The sequence below is a fragment of the Amphiura filiformis genome, chromosome 13 (assembly GCF_039555335.1).
Source record: "Amphiura filiformis chromosome 13, Afil_fr2py, whole genome shotgun sequence".
Classification (NCBI taxonomy): domain Eukaryota; kingdom Metazoa; phylum Echinodermata; class Ophiuroidea; order Amphilepidida; family Amphiuridae; genus Amphiura; species Amphiura filiformis.
In genome coordinates, this window is record NC_092640.1 from 39,965,043 (window position 1) to 39,991,267 (window position 26,225).

The 26,225-nt window shown below is 40.5% G+C and overlaps 1 protein-coding gene across 2 annotated transcripts in view; it reads right to left on the minus strand.

The window, feature by feature from the left end:
* Positions 1 to 7,848: 7,848 nt before the first annotated feature.
* The window catches only part of LOC140168338 (lamin-B2.L-like), a 46,240-nt gene continuing 27,863 nt past the window's right edge, over positions 7,849 to 26,225 (minus strand). For both annotated transcript variants that reach the window (XM_072191709.1, XM_072191708.1), the window contains exons 12-16: positions 25,006 to 25,125; positions 24,295 to 24,473; positions 21,615 to 21,793; positions 19,672 to 19,760; positions 7,849 to 8,588 (exon numbers count right to left, since the gene is read on the minus strand). In XM_072191709.1, the coding sequence (XP_072047810.1) occupies positions 8,442 to 8,588; positions 19,672 to 19,760; positions 21,615 to 21,793; positions 24,295 to 24,473; positions 25,006 to 25,125 (714 nt within the window). In that variant the 3' untranslated portion in view covers positions 7,849 to 8,441. The remainder of the gene's footprint in view (positions 8,589 to 19,671; positions 19,761 to 21,614; positions 21,794 to 24,294; positions 24,474 to 25,005; positions 25,126 to 26,225) is intronic.

Genomic DNA, 26,225 nt, shown 5'->3' on the forward strand with positions numbered 1-26,225 from the left:
GTCGCAAGTTAATAATGTTATTGTAAGAGTTTCCGTAGATAAATATTTTTTTCCGTATATAGATAGATATTTTTGAAATTACGTTTTGATGATATTGTGAAAAAATTAAGATAACATAATATTCAATAAATTTGCAATGCACAAATTTCTATCAAAATCACGGTCAAAAATACTATTCCAATTAATTCAAAATTACTAAGACTCATTGGCGTACGCAGGGGGGGTGTTACGTGTGTGAAACACCCCCCTTGGATCTGTCCAAAAAAATAAAATGGGGAAAAGAAAAAGAGAGAGAGAGAGAGGAGGGAGAGGGAGGGAGAGAGAGGGGGGAGGGAGAGGGAGGGGTCGAGAGCGAGAGAGAGAGAGAGGGGAGATGAGCAAGGCATAGGGGACATAATCACAATAATATCATAGTATAGGCCTATAGACCCCACATAAATTATCTCACTCCTATACCCGGTATTGACCGGCAACATACGTAAATGTGTTAATTGTTGATGTCAACACCCCCCCCTCCACACCGCTGGCAACGTACGTACGTAAAGGTTTTAATTATTGGATATACATGTTTATAAAACCCAAGCCCCCCCCCCCCCGCCCCCACATCATCACACCCCTACACCAGCAAATTACTTAAAAGTTTTAATTGTCAACCCCATCATCACGCTTACAAAACTGCATCTCTTACACCGCATTGCCATGTTATCAGCTGAAAACCGTTTGCATTTTTTTTCTGCCAAAACATCGTGCAAGTACGCAAGCTTATGTACTTCAGATGATTTTTACATTGTAATCTAAATGTAGTCTCTTTCGAATATGCTAAAATAAAGCATAATTATTTAGACAGTATTTTGCATTGAAAATGGTCCATAAAATCGCTTCAATTAGGTCTTCATTTTGCAAAAGTTTCAAACTTCTGAGGGGCACATCCCCTCAGATACCCCCTACATAGTGGATAAGCAAGTGCCCATTTTCGCTGCTGCTTTCGACATTTACCAATTTATAGGCCTACAATTATAAAAAAGGAAAACTTGTTCACGAAAGCTTCAGGACCGTCATTCCACAATTTTTTTAAATGTTACACACTAATAGTGCCAAAATGGTCCACCAAATCACTTCAATTTGGTATTTATTTTGCAAAAGTTTCTTAGGGGCTGTGCAATAATTATCAGCCCCCCAGAGGGGTAAAATTTCGAACGGCTCGCCAAAAATTGCTTGCCCCCGCCTTGGCCCGCCAAAAATCGCTTGCCCCCTCTCGGCCCGCCAAAAATTCTTTGCCCCCCCTTGAACATGCCAAATTTTGGGATCCCAAATTCCAAACTTTAAATGGTCTAGATGTATGTTACTGCGGCGCTGCGTGAGCAGGAAAATTTGCATATTTAAGCGTTTCCGTTACCGTTTTCCTAAGCCTTTTTAAAGCATTTTATTAAAAAGGTGCCTCGTGAATGTGTGCCTAAAATCGCCTTGCCCCCCCTCTCGGCTTGCCAAAAATTTCTTGCCCCCCTTGCGGCTCGCCAAAAATGTCTTGCCCCCCCAATTTTACCCTCCCCAGGGCTCATAATTATTGCACAGCCCTTACTTCTGAGGGGGGCACATCCCCCCTCACACACCCCCCTGGCGTCGCGCAAGCACAACGCGATGTCAGCTACGCTGCCATTTTTAAAGTTTTAGGCCTATTATTTTTTTTATCATCACACCCCCCTTGAAAAATTCCTGCGTACGCTACTGCTAAGACTTGAATAGCGAGGTCACCGCCGGGGGTCAGAGATCAGGCTCGAGGTTTTACTCACATTGATACGCATTGGTCACGTGTCCAGAAAATTTACCTATTAATGTTGACTGTTAAAGGCCCATTCAGTGATTTGCTCATCCAGACGATCGTAAAAATCAACTAAGGGGGGACTTGTCCTGCACCGCATTGACCAATTCAGCATCAATTCTGCGCCCCTCCAAGCGATAAAAGTCAAAATATCATTTGAAAGATCAATTTAAGACATTATATAGTGTCACAGATGCGCTAACAAAGGCTAACATAGTGGTTTTAAAAGCTGAAAGCTGTGCATGAAAATTGTAATATTTTGCACCCTAAAGGGAATCACTATTGAAAACACGAACACAATGACTTGTTTAGCCAACAATTTGGGCATGGTATTGGTGAAAAGCATAACAAAAAGTTTTGTGTGGGCAGTTAATATAGAATAAAATTCTTCGAAAAGTTGGATTAAAAAATTATTTATTGGGGCATGGAAAGCATAGTGAGCTATCATGCCTGAGTGAACTTCTGCATGACACAGCTAAATAGACACTTATTTGTGCCACAGTCAACAGCTCAATGAACCCTTATAATCCAATATGCATGGTTGAATCTATTCTATTTCAAAAGTAAAATGATCTTAATATATATACAAAATGATACTTTTTGGACTTGAGCATTACAAAAGTAAAAACAGATCTTTTATACGCAAAATGATATTTTTACAATTAGACAACAAATGAAGAGTGCATATATTATCACAATTTTGAAATTGTAATGTCTGATAATATTGACAACAAGAAAACAAACAAATAAAAAATAATTAAACTACTATCACAACATCTGTCACAATTGCCCTTAAGAATACTGTATAGTATAAATACTGAAAAATATATACGTACATAAAATAAAGATAGCATTATTAATAATACTTTAAAAGACCCACTTGCAACAGTGGGAGTTCTTCATGTAATTTTAGCCTCGATATTAGGGTTAGGGATAAATTAGGGTTAGGATTAGGGTTAAGGTTGGGGTTAGGACCCGGGGGGATCACTCACATAAATGGTCTGTACGCATGCATGACCAAAAAAACAAGTAAAAGGGGGTGTTTTTTTTAGGCAAGGCAAGTTACGCGCATGACTTGTTTAGGGTCTAAAAAACAGTGGTTTTCAAGAATAAGGGTAGTTTTCTGAAACTGGACAACTTGTTTAGGGTACCTTTTCAAATTTTTGGTAAATTATGAGTCCAAAAATGGTACATTTGTTGCATTTTCCAGTGTTGTAGTCGAGTCCTCATCATCCGAGTCTGAGTCCTAGGTGTCCGAGTCCGAGTCCAAGTCCCTGCCAATTTCTGATGTCCGAGTCGGAGTCCTCAATGTTCGAGTCCGAGTCCTTATGTATCAAATTCAAGCCCCGGGGTTTTCACCATACTTTATCAACATAGGCCTAAGCAGAATTTTAGTTCTATATTATATTCTTGTAAGTACATAATTTGCTAGTCATACCTAGCATGCCAGGTATTGTTTTGGGGCTGTGCAATAATTATGCGGAGCCCGGGGAGGGGTGAAATTACACAAAATGCTTATCCCCTCTCTGCCTGCCAAAAATCGCTTGCCCCCCTTCCCGGTCTGCCAAAAATCTTTGCACCCCCTTTGCACATGTCATTTTTGGGGATCCCAATTTACAAACTTAAATCAGACATGAGAATTTTCCTGCTTTTTTTAGGTCCAAATTTCCGTTTTTTTGGCCTTTTTACGTGCTTTTTCAAACTTTTCAGGTTTTTTCATGGATGATCATAATATATGTTGCGAGCGCAGCGAGCAGGGAAATTTGCATATGGTCATTTTCACGGTAAAGGGTGTAACTTTGGATTTTTAACATTTTGATCCGTAGTTTTCTAATAAAGCCACAGAATTTCATGATTTTTGGCCACATAAGTCATCTAGTTAGCAGCTACCTTGGGTAGCATAATCATCTTCGGGAGTTACTGCGTTCAGTTTTAGCAGGCTTAAATGTACCTAATATTGCCATTTTGAAAAACTGTAAAAAATAGTAAAATTTTTGTAAAACCCTGTGTTTTCTTCAGTTAGTTCATGGATAATTTTTCTTATCCTGAAAGTACGGTCATATGTTCAGTAAACACTGCCACATTAGATTTAATTGTGAACAGCCCTGTATTTTTGAGAACCGGACTTCGATATTTGTCGTTTCGGAGTCTTCATTTTCCGTTAACAATTGTTAACAAACTTAATGGGTATAGCTTTGGTTCATAATTCTTGGTTATTTCTTCACTTCTTCTTGATTCATAACAGTTGATATCTTAACTTGAAATGGGTAACAAAAATTAGTTGATTTGCAAGCTTTTAAAATTTTTATAAAATCTTGACTTCAAAGAGCCGATTTTCCGTTAACTTTTTTGAAGCCTCCGAAACAAACTGTTCAGCAAGCTTGGGCAAATATAAATAAGAGAGCTCATCCAATCTATTTATCAAAATGTAGCAAAGTAGATCCTCAAGTCACTTGTTTTTAAATCATGGAGATATATATCACCGTTTGAAAATGGGACCCAATACAAACTTTCCGTTAACAATTGAAGCCTCCAAACAACAGTAAGCTTAATTATCATCTATGCATATCTAAATTGATATGTTCCATATTGATATCTGCATTGTAATTGTTGCATGATATGTGCAGAATGTCATAAATTTAAAAAAAATTGATATTATGGTTAATGCTTGAAAAATATACTGATATCCAAGAAAGCCCGTTTCGGAGGCTTCACATGCAAATAACACCATACTTAACAAATGGGTGAAAAAATTACCATGTTATAAATCTACAATATCTGCCGCATAGAATCATTGATTCAATACACACAAGAAAATAACAGCTTAGATGATCCCAACAGTGTTGTTTTCAAAAAAACACTTCTGCAATGTTTAACCATTGTTAACATGAAGCAAAAAAAAAAAAAAAAATGACTTGCTGTGATAATTTAATTTTTGTCACAACTGAAATTCAATACTTAGAAGCAAAGCATGAAAATTGGTAATTGTGATATTTTTTACCTATTTTTTCATGTCAACTTCTAGTAGTTAGCCAAATATTTTACTTTTATGATCACCTGTGTTGTTAACTGAAGCCTCCGAAACACAAATCGCTTGAATTGTTTTTTCTAAAAAATAACTCCAATTTCTGTGAAACTTGGCTGGGAGGTTCCTTTCATCAAGTAGTATTTGTACATGAAGTTAGACATTTAAATTATTTTAGGAACCCAATTAAAACTTAAAAAATATGTTTAAGGTTGGGAAATTTCCATTGCAAATGACCCTTGATGTTAAAAATTTTCAAAATTGCAATTACAAACATAGCAAAACATGGTATAAAATTTAACTTATATCTGTTGACTTACTTTGGAATGGGATTTCACATGTATTCCAGCTTTCATGTCATAATTTTCTGAGCTTATGTAAAATACATTTTTTCTTAGATTTTAACCAAAATGTTATGGAAATGTCAAATTTTTTATCAGAAATCAAAAGGTTTAAGCCTTGAAACACTATTTTACTGGAATTTAAGTTGCTTCTATGCATGATTACAGTAAACAGAAACATATTTAAGTGGTTTGAAATTTTGACCCTAAAAATCAAAAGTTACACCCTTTACTGTGAAAATGACCATATGTAAGCGTTTCCGTACTGTTTTCTAAACCTTTTTAGAGCGTTTTATTTGAAAGGTGCCCCATATGTGCCAAAAATTGCTTGTTCCCCTCTCTTGGTTTGCCAAAGAATGCTTCCACCCTCCCTTTCGATCGGCCAAAAAGTTCTTACCCTCAATTTTACCTTCCCCAATGCTCATAATTTTTGCTCAGCCCCTTAGGTAGCATACCGTGGAAACAGAGTATAATCACAGACTCATAGTAACTTATTAGGCTTGTGATGCAATAACATTCAAAATATGACGTCACTACCAAACTTCAGGTGCCAAACGAAGGGGTGTTGGATCTGGCTGTAGGCCTATGCAGTATTATTCCGGGGGTGGGGGTCACTCACATGTAAGGTGGTACGGGTATGTGCGGCGGTCAAGGGTCCCCTTTTCAGGCTCTCCGGCAGTTCGTTAGGACCCACATTTGCATCATACTACAGTTCATTGAGCCTAACACTCTGAAAATTATATATAGCTCTTTAAATAGATCAAATTTGGAAACATTTTGAATTTGTTAGCTCAAAGCCTATATTTGGCCCAATTTTAGTTTACAGATCTCCACAAAAATGTTGAAATTTCAGTTCATCAAACCCCTATTTTGCTCACAAATGAGTTCTAAGTTCCCAAAGTTCGGTGCCGCACACCCAAAATTTAACTTGAGTCCCCCAGGGTATTATTATTCATGTACATTCTAGACTTGCGTCTAACAAAGCAGTCATGTCAATATGATTAAAATCCATTTAACCAATTAAAGATATAACTGAAAACAATCTTGCTTTTTGGTTATACTTTTATTTACAATTTATTTGCATGCAAAATTACTTAAATTACACAAGTTTACAATGAAGGAAAATAAAAGACCTAAATAGACCCTATTTTGCCGGACTCGAGGAGGACTCGAAGCCGAGTCCCCGAGTCCTTGGGGTCCGAGTCCGAGTCCTTAGCTTCCGAGTCCAAGTCGGCATTTTCACCAGCCAAAAACTCATTAGGGGGTAAATTCTACACTAAATTACCTTATTAAGGGGCTAAATTTGCTGGTAGGGTAAAACTCGTTTAGGGGGTGTTTGAAAAAAATTTGGTCACGCATGCGTACACTGTCATATTTGAGTGGCCCCCCTGGGGGTTAGGATTAGCTTACACAAAAATAATTACATGAAGGATCAACCTCTCTTTTGCAATTTTTGCTGCAGCTCACACTTACAACTTTCAGACCTACAACATTAGGCAAAAAAAAAAGGTTTGTCTCAAAGCTTGTGTGCGCGTTTTAAAATCGTGTGATTTGGAAAAAAAAGAAATGCTGAAATTTGTTTTATTTCAACAAAAAAAATCGCATTTCGCATTTGTTTTCAAGCAACTTGTGAGCTTTTTTTTTTTTCCTTATTAGAATAAGGCTATTCCAGTTGAAATCCATATACCCCCTGTGGAAGACATGACCTTAATATCCCACACAGGGAGTGTAAATTTCAAATGGGGTCACCTGAACTCCATTTGAAGTCTATACACCCTGTATGGAAAATTACGGTCATATCTTCCATAGTGGGTGTATGGATTTCAACTGGAATAGGCCATTGTGTCCCCATGCACATATATGCTTTTCTTTAAGCCACACATCTGAATTCACTATTTCCCAGGAAAATGGTAAAACAGTGTAAATTTCATTAAATATCAGATTATGTTGTTCAAGTCCAGAATTTTACTCACGTTTTGCGCGTTTCATCTTCCGTGCGGACGATTTCCTCCGTCATGCGCTGCTCCCGCCGCTGCGTCGCCTCTGGTCCTCCTACTCTCATCCCCAGGGTGTGTAATTGTTTGCAGTAGCTGATCAGAGGACCAGAGGTGGTGCAGCGGCTGTATCGGCGTATGATGAAATCTTCCGCACGGAAGATGAAACGTCTAAAACGTGAGTAAATTTCTGGACTTGAACAACATAATCTCATATTTAATTTAATCATATCAGTCCTGATGAACTTATTCAAAGAGTGTAAATTTCACCTTAGCACATGGATAGTCTTACAATTAGGGTCTGATTTTCGCTAGGTCACCTACGCCCTACATTAGTAGGACTACAACTGGTCAGTTGACTTCCACATGTTTTTCAAGTGATGGCTTTAAGGATGCACTGTCACTGAGTGTATAGTGTAAATAATTGTGCAGATACATACATATTTGTCTCCAATACAAGAATAATGATTCAATATAGTGGCCTTCTTAAAATGAAGTTACAGGAAATTTGATTTTTTTTTTTGTAATTTTTTTCGAATACATGTACTACATATAAAACTGCATGTTATGTGTATATACTTTGGTATATCACAAATTTGGCTTTCACAACATTCTGAAAACTCACATTATTTGGACAATAAAGCACACTGCATATATATTGTGTTATCAAAAATGTCAAATAAAGTTAAACTTTTACAAGTATATAGTAAATATCACACACATGCCATATTTTCAAATATTGTTCAGTCAGGCTTTCAAAATTTTTTCTCAAAATATATCTAAAATATGATCTGGGACAACTCACTGACGATATCATCATGACCATAGGCCAATACAGGATTTTAAAATGGGTCATCTTGGAAAGGAGAAGCTAAATTGCCTAAAATTATAGGCTGAAAATACATAAAGGTTGATTTTGAGCGATTTTGCCAATATCAGGGGGCACATGCCCAGCTTGCCCCTGGCTATATGTTTGCGAATACGGGCATAAAGCCATCCGATTGGGGTGCAGGCTGTTTCATCACATTCACAATATAATTTGTTCTATATAACTCTTGTTCTGGGGCATCACTTATTATTATCTTTTGACAGTATCCACTCTCTGGATAAAAATATGATATTAGCCAATATAGTCATGATAGTGGCACAGTTTGCTCCAAGAAATTTCCCAAGCAAAACTTATAAAAAAAAGCAAAAAAAATAGCCTTTTATGGACGGAATCAAATATGGTACCTTTTTCTCACAAATTTTGCCCATTTCTGTTACCATGATGATATGACTGGTGTCCTTGGTAACGGTGGTTGAAAGCTTACATGATGTTGAGCTGTGACTTTGTTGAGTCCAGAATAGTGTTGCTGATGAGGAGACATAAACGGACTAGGCTGTGCTCCGTAACGAATTGACCCGCCCTGCGGAGAAAACAAACAATGAAACCATGAGGAATTCAATATATCTCCCCATACAAATCACAAACAAACCATATAAACAAATCACAAATAAAATAAAATAAACCATATACATGTATATCTTCTCATTTCCCAATTGCTGCATGCTGATATACGATGTGTGGGGCATGGCCGGCAATGTGGATGCACCACCTAGTTGACTTTAGTTGTAGTTGTGACCAGGTTCCTATGGGGGTGTGTTGGATGTGGTTTTGGGCTTTTTTGGGGTGTTTTTTGTTGTTTTTCCGATAAAGATGTTTTTGGTAATAAAGTATTCAAAAAGTCAAAACAGAAAGGGCCAAATTTAGGGGGTTTAAGTTCACTTCTACAAAAACATCTGCACAAGAGAACTTTTCTTTTGGAAGACCTGCACCCCAAATAAGGGGTGTGCATGGACCTGGTTGTTACTATCTATTAGCTGAAGAGTCTCAACTATAAACTGGTGACAGTCAACTATCTACTGTGTTTTCAAAGAAAATGAGTAAAACAAGAGTGTTTTTTCATACTAATAATAGAAGTCTACCCACCTGAATATGTTGATACAAATACAAATTGCATTAATCTACCGATTATGCGAAACACAAAAACCCTCTCACACAGAGATTTTTCTGACCTGTCCCTAAGACCGACCTATCGGCGCCCTTTGAGTTGAGCGCATGCGTGCAACGATCCCTGTTCACTCCCCACCGCCCAGAGAAATAACATACCGCAAGGGGGTTAAGGGAGGCGGGATCAACATATTCAGGTGGGTAGACTTCTATTATTAGTATGAAAAAACACTCTTGTTTTACTCATACTTATACATAGAACTACCCACCTTCAATGTTGATATAAATACAAATTGCATTAACATTGACTAGCACCGCTAATAGGTGGTAGAGGTGCGGTCTGTTATTTAGACGCGAGGTCAGGAAAATCCCATTTTGCTTAAAAAGCAAGATACCAAGAAGATTGCTTAAAAGCAAAAACCCTGAAAATTGCTTGAAAAGCAAAAACAAGAATTGCTTAAAAAGCAAAACATAGACTAAAAAGACAATAGGATTTCAAGAATGTCTACAAGTAAAGTTATTCAATACACTTATGACCTGGTCATTCCTGAAAACAAATAAGGTTAGACAATCAATGATTAAGACATTAATGCTAATTGTTATCTTACCCTTATTGTCTGTTAGTCAAGTCCTCGTCAAGACTGCTTTAGCGAACTTGACCCTGGAGTCTTCCTCTCCGACATTACGCAGATATGTATCAGTAAACGAGAGGCGGTGCTCCAAGATATAGTTTCGCAAATCTCGTTCAGAGTGACCCCTTTCTGAAATGCCCACGAGCCTGAAACTGCTCTAGTAGAATGTGCCGCAGGGGCACATGTTCCTTCGAGCGCTTTAGCATCTACTATGAGCGAAACCAACCATCGTGCTAGTGTCTGTTTCGAAGCTGCCTTGTTAGGTTTAGCATGGGTTATAAAAAGTTGGTCAGTCGATCCCCTAATATTACTGGTCCTATAAATATAGTGTTCGATAGCCCGCACAGGGCACCATAGTCTATCTTCTCGTCACGGATGACTTAGTGCCAATCCTCGGAAGCAAGATGGACCCGTGTTGAAACGCTCTGGCGTTCATTTTTAGCTATGAAACCTACTTTAAAGGTCATAGAGACGCCATTGCGTGAAAAAACAAGAGTTTTGAACGATAAAGCTTGCAATTCCGACCTACTACGGCCGGTTGCTAGCGCTACCAAAAAGACCGCTTTGAGAGTGATCTCTCGTAACGTGGCAGATTTCATCGGTTCATATGGTGCTCCTTTGAGAAGCTCCAAAACTTTGCTTAGATTCCATGCAGGAACGATTCTACGTTTAGGGGGACGAGAATTGTACATGCCATTGAGGAGAAGACGGATGTAGTCATTCTTATATAGAGTTGATCCGTCCTCAAATCCCCCTATGGATCGCTGCGATAGCCGATTTATAGTTGCTAACTGTGGCTACCTGTAAGCCAGAGTCGAACACTTCCGTGAGGAAGTCGGCTATCTGAGACTGAGTTGCTCTGGCAGGAGAGCAATTTGTCTTTTCGCACCACTTGTAGTATCGACCCAGACGTCCAGAATAGATTCCGAGTGTTGAGTCTTTTCTACAGTGGGCGATGAGGTTAGCAGCTTTTTGTGAAAAGCCGCTCTCCTCAGCGTTGCCTGATAACGCCATGCAGTTAACCTCAGATGACCCAGCTGAATGGTCGGCACCACTGTCTCCAGATCCTGCTGTCTCAGGAGTTCTGGTAACTGTGGAAGAAACCGAGGTGTACCTATGAGAAGGTTCACCATGGGCCGAAACCATAGATGCCTTGGCCAAAAGGGTGCTATGAGTATTATGTTGCAATCTTCGCTGGCTATTTTCTGTATTACTCTCTGTAGCAGCGAAATTGGAGGAAATGCGTGGCCAGTCATTCCTCTCCAGTTCAAGTGTAGTCGTCTACCGCCAGTGCTCTTGGATCTCGCATCCTGGAGCAATATACTGGTAGTTGGTGGTTGCTTGCTGATGCAAACAGATCCACTGTCGGATAAAACATTACTCGGAAGATGGTTTGGACCACCTGAGGAGACAGTGCCCATTCTGTCGGGCCCGCACCTCGACCTCGAGAGAGGTCGTCCGCTAGAATGTTTGTGACCCGGCTATGTGGATAGCCTTGAGTGACATTCCTCGATGGTGACACTTCTTCAACAAGCGAAGAGTGTGCATGCACAACAGGGGAGATTTTGTACCTCCTTGTTTGTTGATGTATGCTACCACCGTCGAATTGTCCGACTGCACTATGAACTTGCAACCCATCAACTGATCTTGAACGCCTGGATCGTTCTTTCTACCGCCCAGAGTTCTAACAAGTTGATGTGAGACTTGGCTTCCGTTGGGACCACAGGCCCGGCCGTCTGATCCTGAATATGACCCCCCAGCCCATCTTCGACGCTGCGTCCGTCGTGATGGTAAGCTGAGGAGGGGGCAGGAAATCTGACCCCTATGTTCAGGTTGGCCGTCGTGGACCACCACTTGAGTTTGTCGCGGATCAGTTCCGACATTGGAACCATCCTGTAAACTGAGTGGCAACTGGGTCTGTACAACGCCAGTAGGTGCAGCTGAATTGGTCTCATATGCATACGACAATTCGGCACCAGGTCTACTAGACTGGCCATGAGTCCTAACACTCTTAGCCAAGCAGTGGCTGGGCGTGACTTTCTGCACTGAGAATCTTGGCGCATTGTATTATGTTCATAATTCTCTCCGGAGAGGGCCTGGCCAGGCCCTCCGATAAAGTGCAGACGGGCCCCAGAAACTGGGGATCTGTGTCGGGACGAAGTTTGATTTCTTCACATTTATCACAAAACCCAAACTCGTCACGGTCTCTTGAACCATTTTTATATGGTGCAGAGCCTCTACCATGACCGACTGTATATCAGCCAGTCGACGAGGTAAACGCACAGATTGACGCCCTTTCGTCTGAGATAAGCCGCCACTGTCTTTACTATACGAGTAAAGACCCGTGGGGCTGTGGAAAGACCGAATGGAAGACATCGAAACATGTATGTCTGGTCTTTCACCCTGAACTTGAGCCATTTCTGGTCGTCGGGTGGATGGGTACATGAAGGTACGCGTCTGTCAAATCTCTTGACGTTGCCCAACAATCTTTGATTGGACATGTCAGAACAGTGGCGAGAGTCTCCATCCTGAATCTTCGTGGTTTGATATATTTGTTCAATGGTTTGAGATTCAGGATGGGGCGCCAGTCTCCAGTCTTTTTGGGAGCCAGAAAGAAGCTCGACCAAAACCCCCCTTGAAAGGGGGGGAAGACTGGGACTATGGCATTTTTCTGAAGTAGATTTGAAACTTCGGAGAGCAGTACCTGCCTCTGAACTAGAGAAGCTGGTAATCTTGTCTCCCTCTGCAGGTTCTGCGGCGGAGGGGTTGTGGTAACCTCTAACTGATAACCCCTGCTCACTACCCCAAGCACCCATGAGCCCGGGCTGATGGTTTCCCATGCCCGGCGTATGTCTGTAAGCGCCGCCCACCTGTGGGGAAACCCCTGGTGGAGGGTTCACCAGTAAAGGTGAACACGCCGCCGCCGTGCCCTCAGGTGCGAGACGACTTTCCCCCATGAGCGTGCTTTGCTCTTGGAGGATTGCCGCCCGCTCCTGTGCCTGCTCTCTTCTTACCCCGAGGGGCGGAAGACGCGTCGCGGGCAGGTGCTTGAGCTTGTGGCGTCACATTGGAAGAGGCTTGTCTGGTCACCTTGACTTTGGCATGACCTCTTGACCTCCTCTTCCTAGACTTGCCTTTCTGGGTTAAAGACGAAGTCTTTTCCTGCAGAGCTCTCTCTTGGGTGAGTTTAGTTGCGAGTGTATCAACCACTGAACAAAACCCATCACCAAAGAGTGAGGCTTGTGCCACCGAGTCTCTTTCAACTTTTCTGACAAGTCTTTGTTGAAAACGAGATTCAACGAGGCACAAGCGCTTCTCCCGCTTAAGTAGGACTGCTCTCAGTCAGTAGCATAGATTCCTCCATGATAGTAGAGGAAAGCTTTGCCGCTAGCTCACAATCCCGATAAAGATCGGAATCCTCCCCACACAGCTCCTTCACTTGATGACCTACACTCGAGGTCAACAAAGAAGAAAAGGCTGAAAGTCTGGTAGATACTCTGAGAGAATTATCCACCGACTTTAATTGTTCCTCCCAATATGGGGAGAACGATTGTGGGTGGTTCTTATTCACTTGGTGAGGTAAGAACTTAGCAACGCCCCTTCTATACCTGGGCACCGGAACATTCCGTTATAGTCCTTCTCAGACACACGGAACGTTTTCCGTGAGGTCGGCCCTCTATAAGACAAGGATCCACGATGATCTCCTTTCTTATCAAGAGCCTGCCAATAGCCAAGTATTTCGGCAGGAAGAGTGACACCAGATAATGTGTGTAGTCCACTACCTACCCCCAAGCCTCCTAGAAGGACGCTTGGTGTCTCCTCGTTACCTCAGGACCATACGTCAAGTCTAAGTTACGAGCTAGACGACGTAACGTGTCCGGGTCTCCTTCGAAAACCGGGTGGTATAGAATCTACCCCACTAGACGTTGACTCACTTGCGCCCTCAGTATGGGCCGGAGGAAATGACGTCATCTCATGTGACATTCCCTCCTCGCCAGAGTCTTCCTCACCCTCACTGGTATCTGAATCCGACCCAACACCGATCTGTGATTCATACTCCTGTGTTTCAGAAGTGTTTGTCATGGTCGATCCCTCAGTGTAACCTGATAGGAGACCCGACATAACGCCAACTGAAGGGGAGGACACGCCTGCACCTTGCGATGCATTAGGTGTCACTGGGAACGAGGCTCGCTAGTTACCGTTACGGTGTCGACCGCCTACTCGGCTGCTGTCGCACTGGTACCGACCTAGGTGCTCTACGTTCCCTACCCGGCAATACCCGAGTATTCTGAACTTGAGTCTGTCCAAGTCCGAACCTCTGCGGGTTAAACCAAGGAGGAACACATCCCCACATTGCTGCCGGATTCATCCACGGCCCAGCATTGGGGAAATTCCCTTGATTAACGGGTATACCAACTCCTGGCACCCCCCATGCTTGTTGCCACCGTCCGGTCTGTGGTACAGTAGTATACAAGTTGGGATTGGGCGCGAAGTTAGCCGCGGTTGGCAACTCTCGACCTTGGGGAAAGTTGAATGACCGCTGGGTCCCTGCTGACTAGTTGATTGATAAACACTAGTATAACCTCGAGGATTATCGACCGTATTGGGAGAATCCGAGGTCAGCGCTGCTTGATTGAACACTTGATGTAGTGTACTTGGGGAGTTATTCATCATTGAATAATTCGACCCATCAAGCATGACCCTAGGTGATCGACTATCAAAAGGATGAACATCCTCTTGAGACCGCTCATGAGTAACTTGAGCAGTCGGATCAATACCTGATGATAATAACTTATCAGGAGGGGCTCCGCCCATGTCCACGCTACCCTGGATATCCCGGGTTGCATGTAACGGGGGTGCCAATGATAGGCTCGAGGTAGCACCTTCCGCATCTACCGATCCTTTCATTACTGATCTAGTCTCGCTTCACGGGGACCCCGTTACTAGAAATTGGGTCTACCACTGGCTCCGCTTTCTTCGAGAGGTTTCCCCTGTACTCCGAACTAAGCCTAGTGGGTCCCTTGTCACTTTCGGGATCGCTCCCTTACTGCGTGGCAACACTAGATCCTGGCCCCCGTGTTCAACAGAACATACTGTTTACTAGCGAGAGAACCAGTATCAGATCCTCCTATTTTCCGGGGTTATTCACCCCTGTACTAATGGGTAGATCTTTGGAACCAACTACTTTCGGGGTGACCCTGTACTCATGAGTAAGTTCGATGAACCCTGCACTTTCCTGGGGTTTCCCCTGTACTAATAACTGGGTTCATTGTATCGAGACCAGCTGTGTTCCCCGGCACTTGCGCACCTGTACTAACTGCTGGTCCCAACTCTGACATTTTCTGTGGCACTACAGTCGCACCCCTACTGTGTCTGAGCCTTTAGACCCCAATTCAGGATTCCGGGGAACCTGAACCAGAGAAAAGGGCAGGAGCCCTAGCATCGGTAGCCCCTTGCCGCCTAACTTAAGCGGTAGCGGGCCTCCTTTGCTATCACGCCGCTGCTTTCTCAACTAACTTACCCGACTTACCACCTTTTGAAGGTCTCTGCTTGGATGGTCTAATTCCCAACTGCTGACCTCGCTCCAAAGCGCCAAACTGCTCCTCTGAAATCCCTATACATATGGTACATCTGGCGGAACGCGAACACTCACGATGAACATAACAAAGTAAATGAGGGTCCCAGCCAGGAACCGTGATGGGCACTTAGCACATCGACGGGAAGACATAATATGGTGTCCTCCCGGAAATCAAACACTATATATAAACAAGACCAGTTATATAATATATAGAGGATACAGGTCACTTCAAAGTACTAGTAAGATGGTATAATCTTTATTATGGTAATTAGATTTCGATTAAATTTTATTCAATCTACACAGAGAACGGCACAAAATAGAGATTATATAGAATATATCTCTATAAAATATGACTATAAAACCCGTCACTCGACTTCGATATAGCTTCACTGATAGTAGCAATCCACCATCACACAACTTTCACCTACTGTACGCCTCTGGTATGTTGTCACTAGTCTAATTCTAACAACTGCCAAGAACAACAGGAAAACGCTATATGAGTATAACAAGTTACGGATATCATATATAGAATAAATTGTGTGATTAAACTATACAGCGGACGCCTAGCAATGCCTTCCGAAAAGCTAGGCAATCACACGGTAACAAAGGGCGTATCCTTAGGTTAGCGACCGCCATGTTTTGGGCGATCGCGGGAATCGAAAAATTCGACTAAAGGACACATCCCGATAGTTTAATGAGTTTAAAAGTTCCCCATGATACTTAACACTCTCCGCTATAACTGCTATCCTTCCGATTGCAATACACGGCTGTTTTAGTACACAAAATCGTTCACCAACAAGCACGACCGCCGGAGCTCATAAGCAACACGCCTTTCTTGGGCGGTGACAAAAATTTTGAACGGGATCGCTTGCGCATGCGCTCAACTCAAAGGGCGCCGATAGGTCGGTCTTAGGGACAGGTCAGAAAAATCTCTGTGTGAGAGGGTTTTTGTGTTTCGCATAATCGGTAGATTAATGCAATTTGTATTTGTATCAACATTGAAGGTGGGTAGTTCTATGTATAAGTATGAATAGTTTCCATCAAAATTCCAACAGTTAGTGTGTTTGGGAGTTAATGTTGCTTGCACCAGTGATCATCTATTCTTTTATCATGCCTTAATTATTTTTGTATTTTGGGCACTATATAGGTTGCCTATAACTTTTATCCAGCGTTTGACCTGGGCACCAAGGAAGAACAGATGATTAATTGTGTTTTCAACTGATTCAGTGTCATAGGTTAAAGAAGAAATAGAACAAACAAACAAAACTTGCAAATAGTCTGCATACAATAGCCATTGCAGTCACGGCTATTTGGAGCCTGCTACTCAATTATTAAAAAGCTGATCGTTGTGTTAGTCTATTTTAGTAGCTCCTAATTTATCATCCCTGCAATCTGGCCTTTTCCTCTCTGACATGACAACTAAAATCTTTTTTCTCCGGCAGCACAGTTTTTGGATTTATAGTTGTCGGGTCAGATAGGGGAAGGCCCGGTTGCAGGGATGATAAATTAGAAGGAGCTACAAACTAGACTGAAGTCATGCAACCTTACCAGGTAAAATATTAAGGAGATAACAATTGCAAAGTCGTCCATCCCACTGAGCTATCTTTTTAAACATATACATCAGGACAAATGCAAGTTTAAATTGGCTAATAGATATGAACACTCTATTTTAATTGGCTACTGGTTACATCATGCAATTAACCAATCAGAGACACTCTAAGAAAGGCAGTTATCGTCCATGGGCAGGAAAAACCTCCTATATGTGTTTTGGCCCTTGAACATGTTTAAAACAAAACTGCAAATAGGTTACATAGGAGGTTTTGTTTTAAACATATTCAGGGGCCAAAGACACATTTTTCCTGCCCATGGATGCTATGACCCATGAGGTAAGCTTGTATAATTGTCTCTATTAATAAGACTAAAAATAATTAAACTAACAATAATTCTCATTGTATTATATAAAATGTGACGCGTCATGTCAAAAGGAGACACTTTTGGGCAGGTTATCAATTTTGAGGTTTTTACATATCTTAAATATATAGAGATATTTTGCTCCACAACGCCGTTTTCTCAAAGAAATTGGACATTCCTAAGTGAAGATATTGAGTAATTAGTAAGTTATGGTATTACAAATTTGGAAATTGAGATATTGGCCTTTAAAATATTATTGACAATGTTGAGAGTAGGAATTACCTTGAAAAATGTCTCAAAAAATACAAGATGCCAGTTATATTCTGGTCTGAAACTCTCAGACAATATTTTAAACATTAATAACAGTACAAATTCACAACAAACCCAAAATATAAAAAAATCACCCTCGGGCAGATTTTTGGCTATTTCTCCATTTACGATCCTGCCCAAAAGTGTCTCCTTTTGACATGACACGTCACAAATATTTTCACATTTTGCAATTTTCATTGCAACTCATTATATATTGTTGCATGATGAATAGATCAAAATAAAAGTGATTGATTGATTGATTGATTGTTTACATTTGAATTCCATTAAAGAAAATAGAGAGCAAGATATGAATCTATTCATATCTTGAATCTATTCATATCTTGAATCTATTCATATCTTGAATCTATTCATCCGCTGTATATCTATACATTCAATCACAAATAATTTACATAACGATAACCTAAAAGTAGCTAATTGAATAAAACACTTTTGAAATAAATACAGATTCCATCTAATCTCATTGTATAACTAATTTTTTATGTTCTTATGTGATTTTTTTAAATTTAATTCTGTTAGGATGGTCAATGCTGCATGGCCTTGACTTTGATTATCTTTCTTTTATCATACAGGGTGTCCCTGAAAGAACTGTATCGTCAGAAACTTAATTGTTTGGGTATTTTAACGCCACAACTAAACATAACTAAATAATTGGTGTGGTTTAGGAATAAATCAGCTGTCACATACTTTTTGGACTTTGACAATTGACCACACTGTTCTTGAAATATAAGAATTTTACGAAAATCCCTCATTTTCACATCTTTCCACAGATTCAAATAATAGATGATATGTATTCGGAGTGCAAATCACTGCGCATCATCAGCGCATGAGGTGCTGATAGATATTTGACTCTGTGGAACGGATTGAAAATGAGGTAGTTTCATAAAATTCTAATATTTCAAAAACGAAGCGGTCAATTATCGAAATTCAAAAAGCATGTGATAGCTGATATATTCCTCAACCATATCGGTTATTTAGTTGTGTTTGGTTTATGCGTTAAAATACAAAAAGAATTCGGTTCTCGATAATAGAGTTCTTTCAGGGACACCTGTATAATATTTTGATGTGTGATTTCAATGTATTTTGCTTGTTTTTGATTAGTATGGAAAATAAAGAAAGATTCCTTTTTGATTACAAAATAAAGATTCCTTCCTCAATTTGTATAACAGCAATATACATGTAGCGTGAGAAATATTGGCGACAACTCTCTAGTCCAAAGGTTCCCTAGTCTTAAGGTTCCTTAGTCCGAAGGTTCGCTAGTCCAAACACGTAATCTATCATTCGCTTGTCCGAATTCTGAAAAAGGTTCGCAGTCCGAATATCGGGTTCTCTAGTTAAGAGGGTTCGCTAGTCCGAAAAATAAATAATAAGGTTGCCTCTTGTCTGAATACAGAATAAAGCTTTGGATTAGTGAACTTAATTTAGTTTTTGGACTAGCGACCCTTCAGACTAGAGAACCTTCAGACTAGCGACCTTTCAGACTAGAGAGAAGTCACAGAAATATTAATGTAATAACACTGATTACACCAGGGACACTCACTACAAATAGGAGACATGGATATGGGGTCAATTGGACCCCTTTTCCCAACTTCAACCCACAGAAATGAACTCTTTTTTGCCCTAATGACCCATTTAGATATATTTCTTTCACCAAATGAATCTATCTGCATTATCTGCCAGGTGCCATATTCTACATGTGTACAGTATAGAATGCAGAAATTGTAATGACTATAGGGCAGCTATTTCAGATAGGGCCTACTTTACATACTTTCTACAATTTGTCCCTGGGGTACTCAAGTTTGGTTTGGCTAGGGGTGGGCCACTAAAAATGTGACAGTCGACCCATCAATAATACCAATTTTTTCAAGAAATCTGGACATTTTTTAGAAAACATTTTGAAAATTTTGGCTACAGTAAGGCAAATTGGCTATTTTGCAAAAAAAAACCCATCTGTGTACCAAAAGGTAGAAAATACATCCCATGTTTGCATCACTTCCCCGTATGATCATTTATACTGAGTACCCCCCCCCCCGGCAAATAATGCTACTTACAGCTGATTGTGGTTTAGAAGGCATTGGTCTACGCAGTGGCGCTGAGCCAGTTCTAGATGCACTGATACCAGATCCAGCATACAAATCACCTGAAATGGGAAGAAATAAATGATGTCAATTTCATATTGAGGGTTGAGAGCCAGAAAGCTCACAATCACCTGCTCCCACAAAAGGGGTGCACCGCTCAGTCCGACACGCCGTTCGCCTGACACGCCGCTAGTCTGACACGCCGCTAGTCCGACAACACAAATTCCCTATACTTAGAGGTACGTCAGTCCGAAAATGAAAAGCATGGCGCTAGCCCGAAAAAAAGCATGCGCTAGTCCGAAAATGAAAACCACTGCAACAGTCCGACACGCTGCTAGTCCGAATCTGAAAACACAGTTTTCAATCCGACACGCCACTAGTCCGAATCCAAAATACACTGCGCTAGTCCGAATTTGGAAAACATTTCTTCAGTCCGACACTGCGCTAGTCCGAAACTGAAAACCATGGCGCTAGTCCGAAACTGAAATCTACAGCGCTAGTCCGAATCCGAAATCTACAGCGCTAGTCCGAATCTGAAACCGCTGCGCTAGTCCGAATATCAGACTAGCACAGTGTTTCCCCCAATTCAAATTCAGACTAGCGCAATGTTTTTTAGATTCGGACTAGCGCAGTGTCGGACTGAAGGAGTGTTTTCCAGATTCGGACTAGCGCAGTGGTTTTCAATTTAGGACTAGCGCAGTGGTTTTCAATTTCGGACTAGCGCAGTGGTTTTCATTTTTGGACTACTCCTAGCGCAGCCCTCGAATTAAAGATCTGAAGGGGCACGGCAACTTTTTTAGGGCAAGTTGAAAATTGCCTTGGATTTTCACTGAAAAGGCAAGGCAGCACGGCAGTTTGTAATACTTCAAGAGGGCATCATGGCAATTTTTGAAAATATGAGAAGCGCACCAAGGCAATTTCTCAAAAGTGAAGAAAACACACACAAACATAGATAGATGATTTTATAATGAAGGGGCAGGGCTGGGGCACCAACGGCAACTTCAATAGAGGGCACAGCAAGTGACTGCCTTGGGTAAAGGACATATTTTGAGGGCATTACGGCAGTGGGGATGGGCACCCACGGCAAAATGCCATGGGTGCCATGGGTTAATTCGAGGGCTGGACTAGCGGCATGTCGGACTGGCAGAGTGTATTTTAGATCTGGACTAGCGGCGTGTCGGACTGGTGCAGTGCATGTCAGATTCGGACTAGCGGTGTATCAGACTAGCAGAGTGTCGGACTAACGCCCTGTACCCCCACAAAATGAGCACAAAGTCGTCAGGGCACTATAGAAGATACAGTCCATTGATCATGACAAAATTCAATAGAAAACAAAAGACATTGTGGAGGAACTATTGATCTTTGGAGACCAAAGCTAGGAGTCAACTTTATGCTCCTTTTGTGAGACCTGGTCATAGTGAGTTACGGCTTTCTGGTTCTGAACCCTTGATATTTTAAGTGTATTTTAAAATGTGCAACTTTCAGGGGGTAGAACCAGGATTTGAAGTTGTGAACCACAGTGGGGGAGGAGGCAAAGGGGACAGCTTCAAACCAAGGATGCACAGTGCTCACGTTTACAGATAATTGCAGGGTTTATATGTGAAAAGTCTTGCGTGTGTCATCGCTTGTAGGCATACACTAAAATGTAACATACACCCCCAACACACACACCAGCGTAGCCAGCTTTCTTGGTCGGGGGGGAATAAAAAATGTTGGGAAAAAAATGAAAAAGATTCACGGTTGCATCATTTTGACCTTCCAAAAAAGGCCTTATTGCCCCTTTTCTTTTCCTTTGCCGTCCCGATTTTCTCTTTCATTTTTTGTCTCAGGGGCACTTTTCTCTTTCATTTTTTGTCAGGGGCCTCTGCCCCCCTGGCTACACTACTACCCCACATACACAACACACAAACACTTACCTCCAATGACATCAGGCACAGGCTTATTATTCTGTGATCTTGATTGACGGCATAGACTACTATTATCATTCCCCATACTCAAGACCCTAGGCTCCCCTGTACCTGGGTGTGTGCCATGACCTGTGTACTGACCATGAGGATGTCTCAGTGGTGACAGACTTGGAGGGTCTTGTTTCTCTCTGAAAATAAAATATTAAAGTAAAAGAAATGGTTAGCAACAACACCAGGATTGCCAAAGTGGGAAGTGGGGGGGCAAGACAAAGACCATGGTTTAAGTAGAGTAGAAGCGGGAGCATTAAAATTGAGGTTGGGACGGGATATTTTGTTCCGGTCTTACTGGGATTTTTTTGCACACGCAGGCCAATTTCAGACTATTTCAACCCAAATGATGGTGTGTTTTTTCTACTTAAAGGGCCAGTGTGTGAAGCACACAAAATTGAAAATTTTTACCTTATTTGGCCCTAAAACAGTGTTTTACGTGCTGAAAACAAGATTGCTTTATTTTTTTCATGATTTTTGGGTTGGATGACGTTCCTCTTAAGGTGGCTGTCTACTCTCAGACATGCATGTAGTAAAAGTGCAATAACTTTGTAATTATTCGCATAAAAACATATAAAAGTATACATTTTATGAAGGCAAGACATCAATAAATCTTAATATAAATACAGATTTGGGGTAAAAACAACAATTTTGAAGAAAATCACAAAAAGTGAGTTTTTGGCAATATTTGTTAGGTACATCATAACAAAAAAACACTCTTTCCAAAATATTTTATTTTGTTTTTAGCTCAATCTTGAGGCTCCATTCCACAAACGTTTTTTTATTTTTTGATATTGGCCTTATTTTTGAGATATTGACCATATAAGGCATCAAAATGAACTTTTAAAATTCAAAACGCCTATTTGCACAAAATGATGCCCAAAATCGGAAATAGACCAAAATATAAAAAATGAGAAAACTGTTTCTTGAGTCGATCATGCTTTTTACGATGATCATATTTGCTTACCTATAGATGCTGTATTTATTGAGTTATCGTAGTACCTAAATCGTCATTTTACCGAGAAAATGAACATTGAAATAATGGCCGTTGAAGTTTAAAGTGGTCACATTTTGCACTTTCATCGAATCTCACAGGAGAATGCGACAGTTTTCGCTTTTTGAAACTTATATTACGTGAACATCGGGTAAATCCACAGCCCCTTGAGAAGTTTGAGCGAAATCCATTCATAACTTGATATTTAAATCGGGGAAAGAACTTGAAAAACCCACATTTTATCAGCTAAAACGGAGCCATTTGACCACTACGTTTTTGTGAAATCAGTGCTTCCGTGGTGTTTCCATCAGATGCGCCGCGCATGCAGAAAAACGTCGCGCATGCGTCGCGTATATTTGTGCGTTAACAAATTGCGCGATACGCAACGCGATGAGTTGTTGCTTGCGTGTACCTTGCTGGTACAACAAAGATTTTCTTTCCTTTTCAATTTCAAACACGAGTGGAATAGTGAAATAAAATCCTTAAAATATTGCAGTTGGAGTTTACAAATCTGGATTTTCATTCCTTGTATTTATAAAAAACATAACAAGGTACAAACATATCATAAAACCTCAATTTTGAGAAATAAACAATGGCTAGAGTACACAGCCGCGTTAAGGGGGAATGTGTTCCCCCGCTTCCGCCGCCTATATGTTTAATCATAAACTTATGATTAATTAAGAACTCCATTTATTGTTAAATCCCTAACTCATAGTCTCATCATGTCAGTATCAAATGATTTCTGTATTTTTATTCTTAGGCAATAGAAACAAATTAGTTCGATCTTTCGATCGACTATCGATGCTTGGTCGATCTTTATTATTTATGAAATCAATTAATTGACCACTATTAATTATGATAACATACAAATATTTGCCTGTATTGATATTAAAAAGTAAAAATTAAGCACCAATTCCGATTAATTAGTTGTCATTTCATTAATAACAAGCATCGAAGCAGCATCGACGGTCGATCCAAAGATCGAACAAATTTGTTTCTGGTGCCTTAACAATTTCATTGAAATTTATGTTACGAAATGAGCAATGAACAACAACAGAAAATCGGATCTATTTTCTTCAGGAAAACATTCGAGACCAAGACTTTTGAGGTCCGAGACCAAGACCAAGACCTTGATATCCAAGGCCAAGACCAAGACTGAGACCTGCAAAACTAGGTCTCAAGATGGTCTTGAGAACAAGACCTACAACACTGCTTCCAACATGCTCTGCTATTCCAGTTGAAATCCATGCACCCCTTATGGAAGACATGTCCATAATCTCCTACATACGGTGTATAGATTTAAAAGGAGCCACTCATTCAGGTAATCCCATTTGAAATGCGCATTCCCTGTGTGGAAGTTTAAGGTCATGTCCTCCAATGGGGTGGTGTATGCATTTCAACTGGAATAGCCTATTTCTTTGAAGCTATGCCAGTTCTTTTCCATATTTATGTTTCACTTCCTTCCACACAGATTCCACAGGGTTTGAACTTCCTGTGGCATATGCTAAAATGGCACCAGGTTCAGATGTTAAGCCCATTGCCAGTACCTCAGGAAAATAGTTTGCCCTATTTCTCCTCTTAGAACCATGTAGTATAACCAATTTACTATTCTACCTTTCAAATGACTGACAATATTGACAAACCTACCTTTTTAAAGCCGTGACAACTTTGCCATCCATTTCTGTTTCAAATTCAGGATTTGGATTACTCATTCCATTATCTTCCTCATCTTCAGTGCCCCTAGCATTGACCTCAGTATCGGAATCATTTGCATAACTCCTAGCTGTCTTGGTGAAACGATGGGCTGCTGTTGTCCATGCTATGGCCTACACACGGGGAAAGTCAAGATTGGGTAAAAAAATAAGTAAAATGTATATGCAGGCATGAAAACTGGTCTTGAAAAAAACAAACACTGAAAACCATGGTTTTTTAACATTTTCTGTAAGTTTGATTCAGAAATAGGCTGAAAAACACTGAAAACAATAACAAAAAATGCTGAAATCAGCTAAAACGTGGAAAATTTTCATGCCTGAATATGCTTTTGACTACTTTATGGCAAATTAAAAGGACAGTTTGTAAACCAAGTGTAGCTGCAATTAGACATGCACAAACTTTTATAAGTGCTGCAGAATTGCCCTCCCTGTTTAAACTTCCAACTTTGTTTTTTAAATTGCACCAATTTTCATTCATCATTAAAATGGATTCATTGTTCACAATGCAGAATTTCCTTATCCAAATTGTTCACATATCCAGCCAATGCTTAGTCCCATTATGGCTGGATAAGAAAGATAAGACTGTTTGCCAAAATAGACTGATCGGTTATAAAAAGTGTATTTCATTTCTTGAGTTGCTTCTTACCTGTCCATTAGGTTTACATAGTATAGATGTACACTCTGGTCCAGTGCCCCATTTATTCTGCTCCTTCCATAGATAATCTGTAGGTGGGTTATGTTGAGCTAGACTTGATGCACTCCATACCTGAATAAAACAAATCACAATTACTAACGTTTACACATCTTTGCACTAAGGCATATATTCCGCTTGCCTGACTATGAGTATGCATTGTATGTCGTAACTCATGGCAAGTGGAATCCCAGATGGCAACAATCTTTGTTCCAGAATTACATCCAGTGTGTTTTGGGGGGAAATAGACAGCATGCTGAGTCAAGATCAACTATCAGCAATGGCTCAAGACCAATGTAGCTGGAGGAAACTTGTGGTTGCCTGCTCCGCAGCCGAAGAGGATGATGATGCACTATTGAGATGCCCAAGGGGCATGCAATGGGCTATTCCAAGTGAAATCCATACACCCCAATGGAAGACATGACCTTCAGGTGGTACTACACCCCCTGATAAATTTTGTGACTAATTTTGCATTTTTCTCACAAAATAACTACACACTGGTAACAAAAGTTAATATGTATATTATAGGGGCAAGGAATCCAATTACTTCACTGAAATTTCAGTGATTCAAGACAAGTGGTTCATTATATGAAATGAGGTACATTCTAGCGGTACCTCTTTTCTTATCATAAATAACGTATCGCTTGTCTTGAGTCACTGAAATTCCAGGGTAGTAACTGGATTCCTTGCCCATAATATACGTAACTTTTGTTACCGTACCAGTGTGTTATTATTTTTTGAGAAAAATGCAAAAATAGTCACAAATTTATCAAGGGTGTAGTACCTTAATTTCCCAAACAGGGGGTGTTGAATGCAAATGGAGTCACTCATTCAGGTAACCCCATTTGAAATTCATACTCCCTATGTGGAAGAATAAGGTCATGTCTTCTATAGGGGGTGTATGGATTTCAACTGGTATATCACAATATATAGAGTGCACAACTTATAAGTTCCCCCCTACATACTTTTTAGAATAAATCGTAAAATACTTGACGAAATGCAACCATGTAAAAAGGTATCGGTAGCCTTATATTTTGTTTTACACATGTGGACCAAATTATAGCGCACACATCATTATGCTCAGTCACAATGGGTTATTATGTAAAAGAAAAGACCGTTTTTAACAGTGTTAAAACCAAGGAGGTTACATATAGAAAGGAGGGGAAATAGATTAC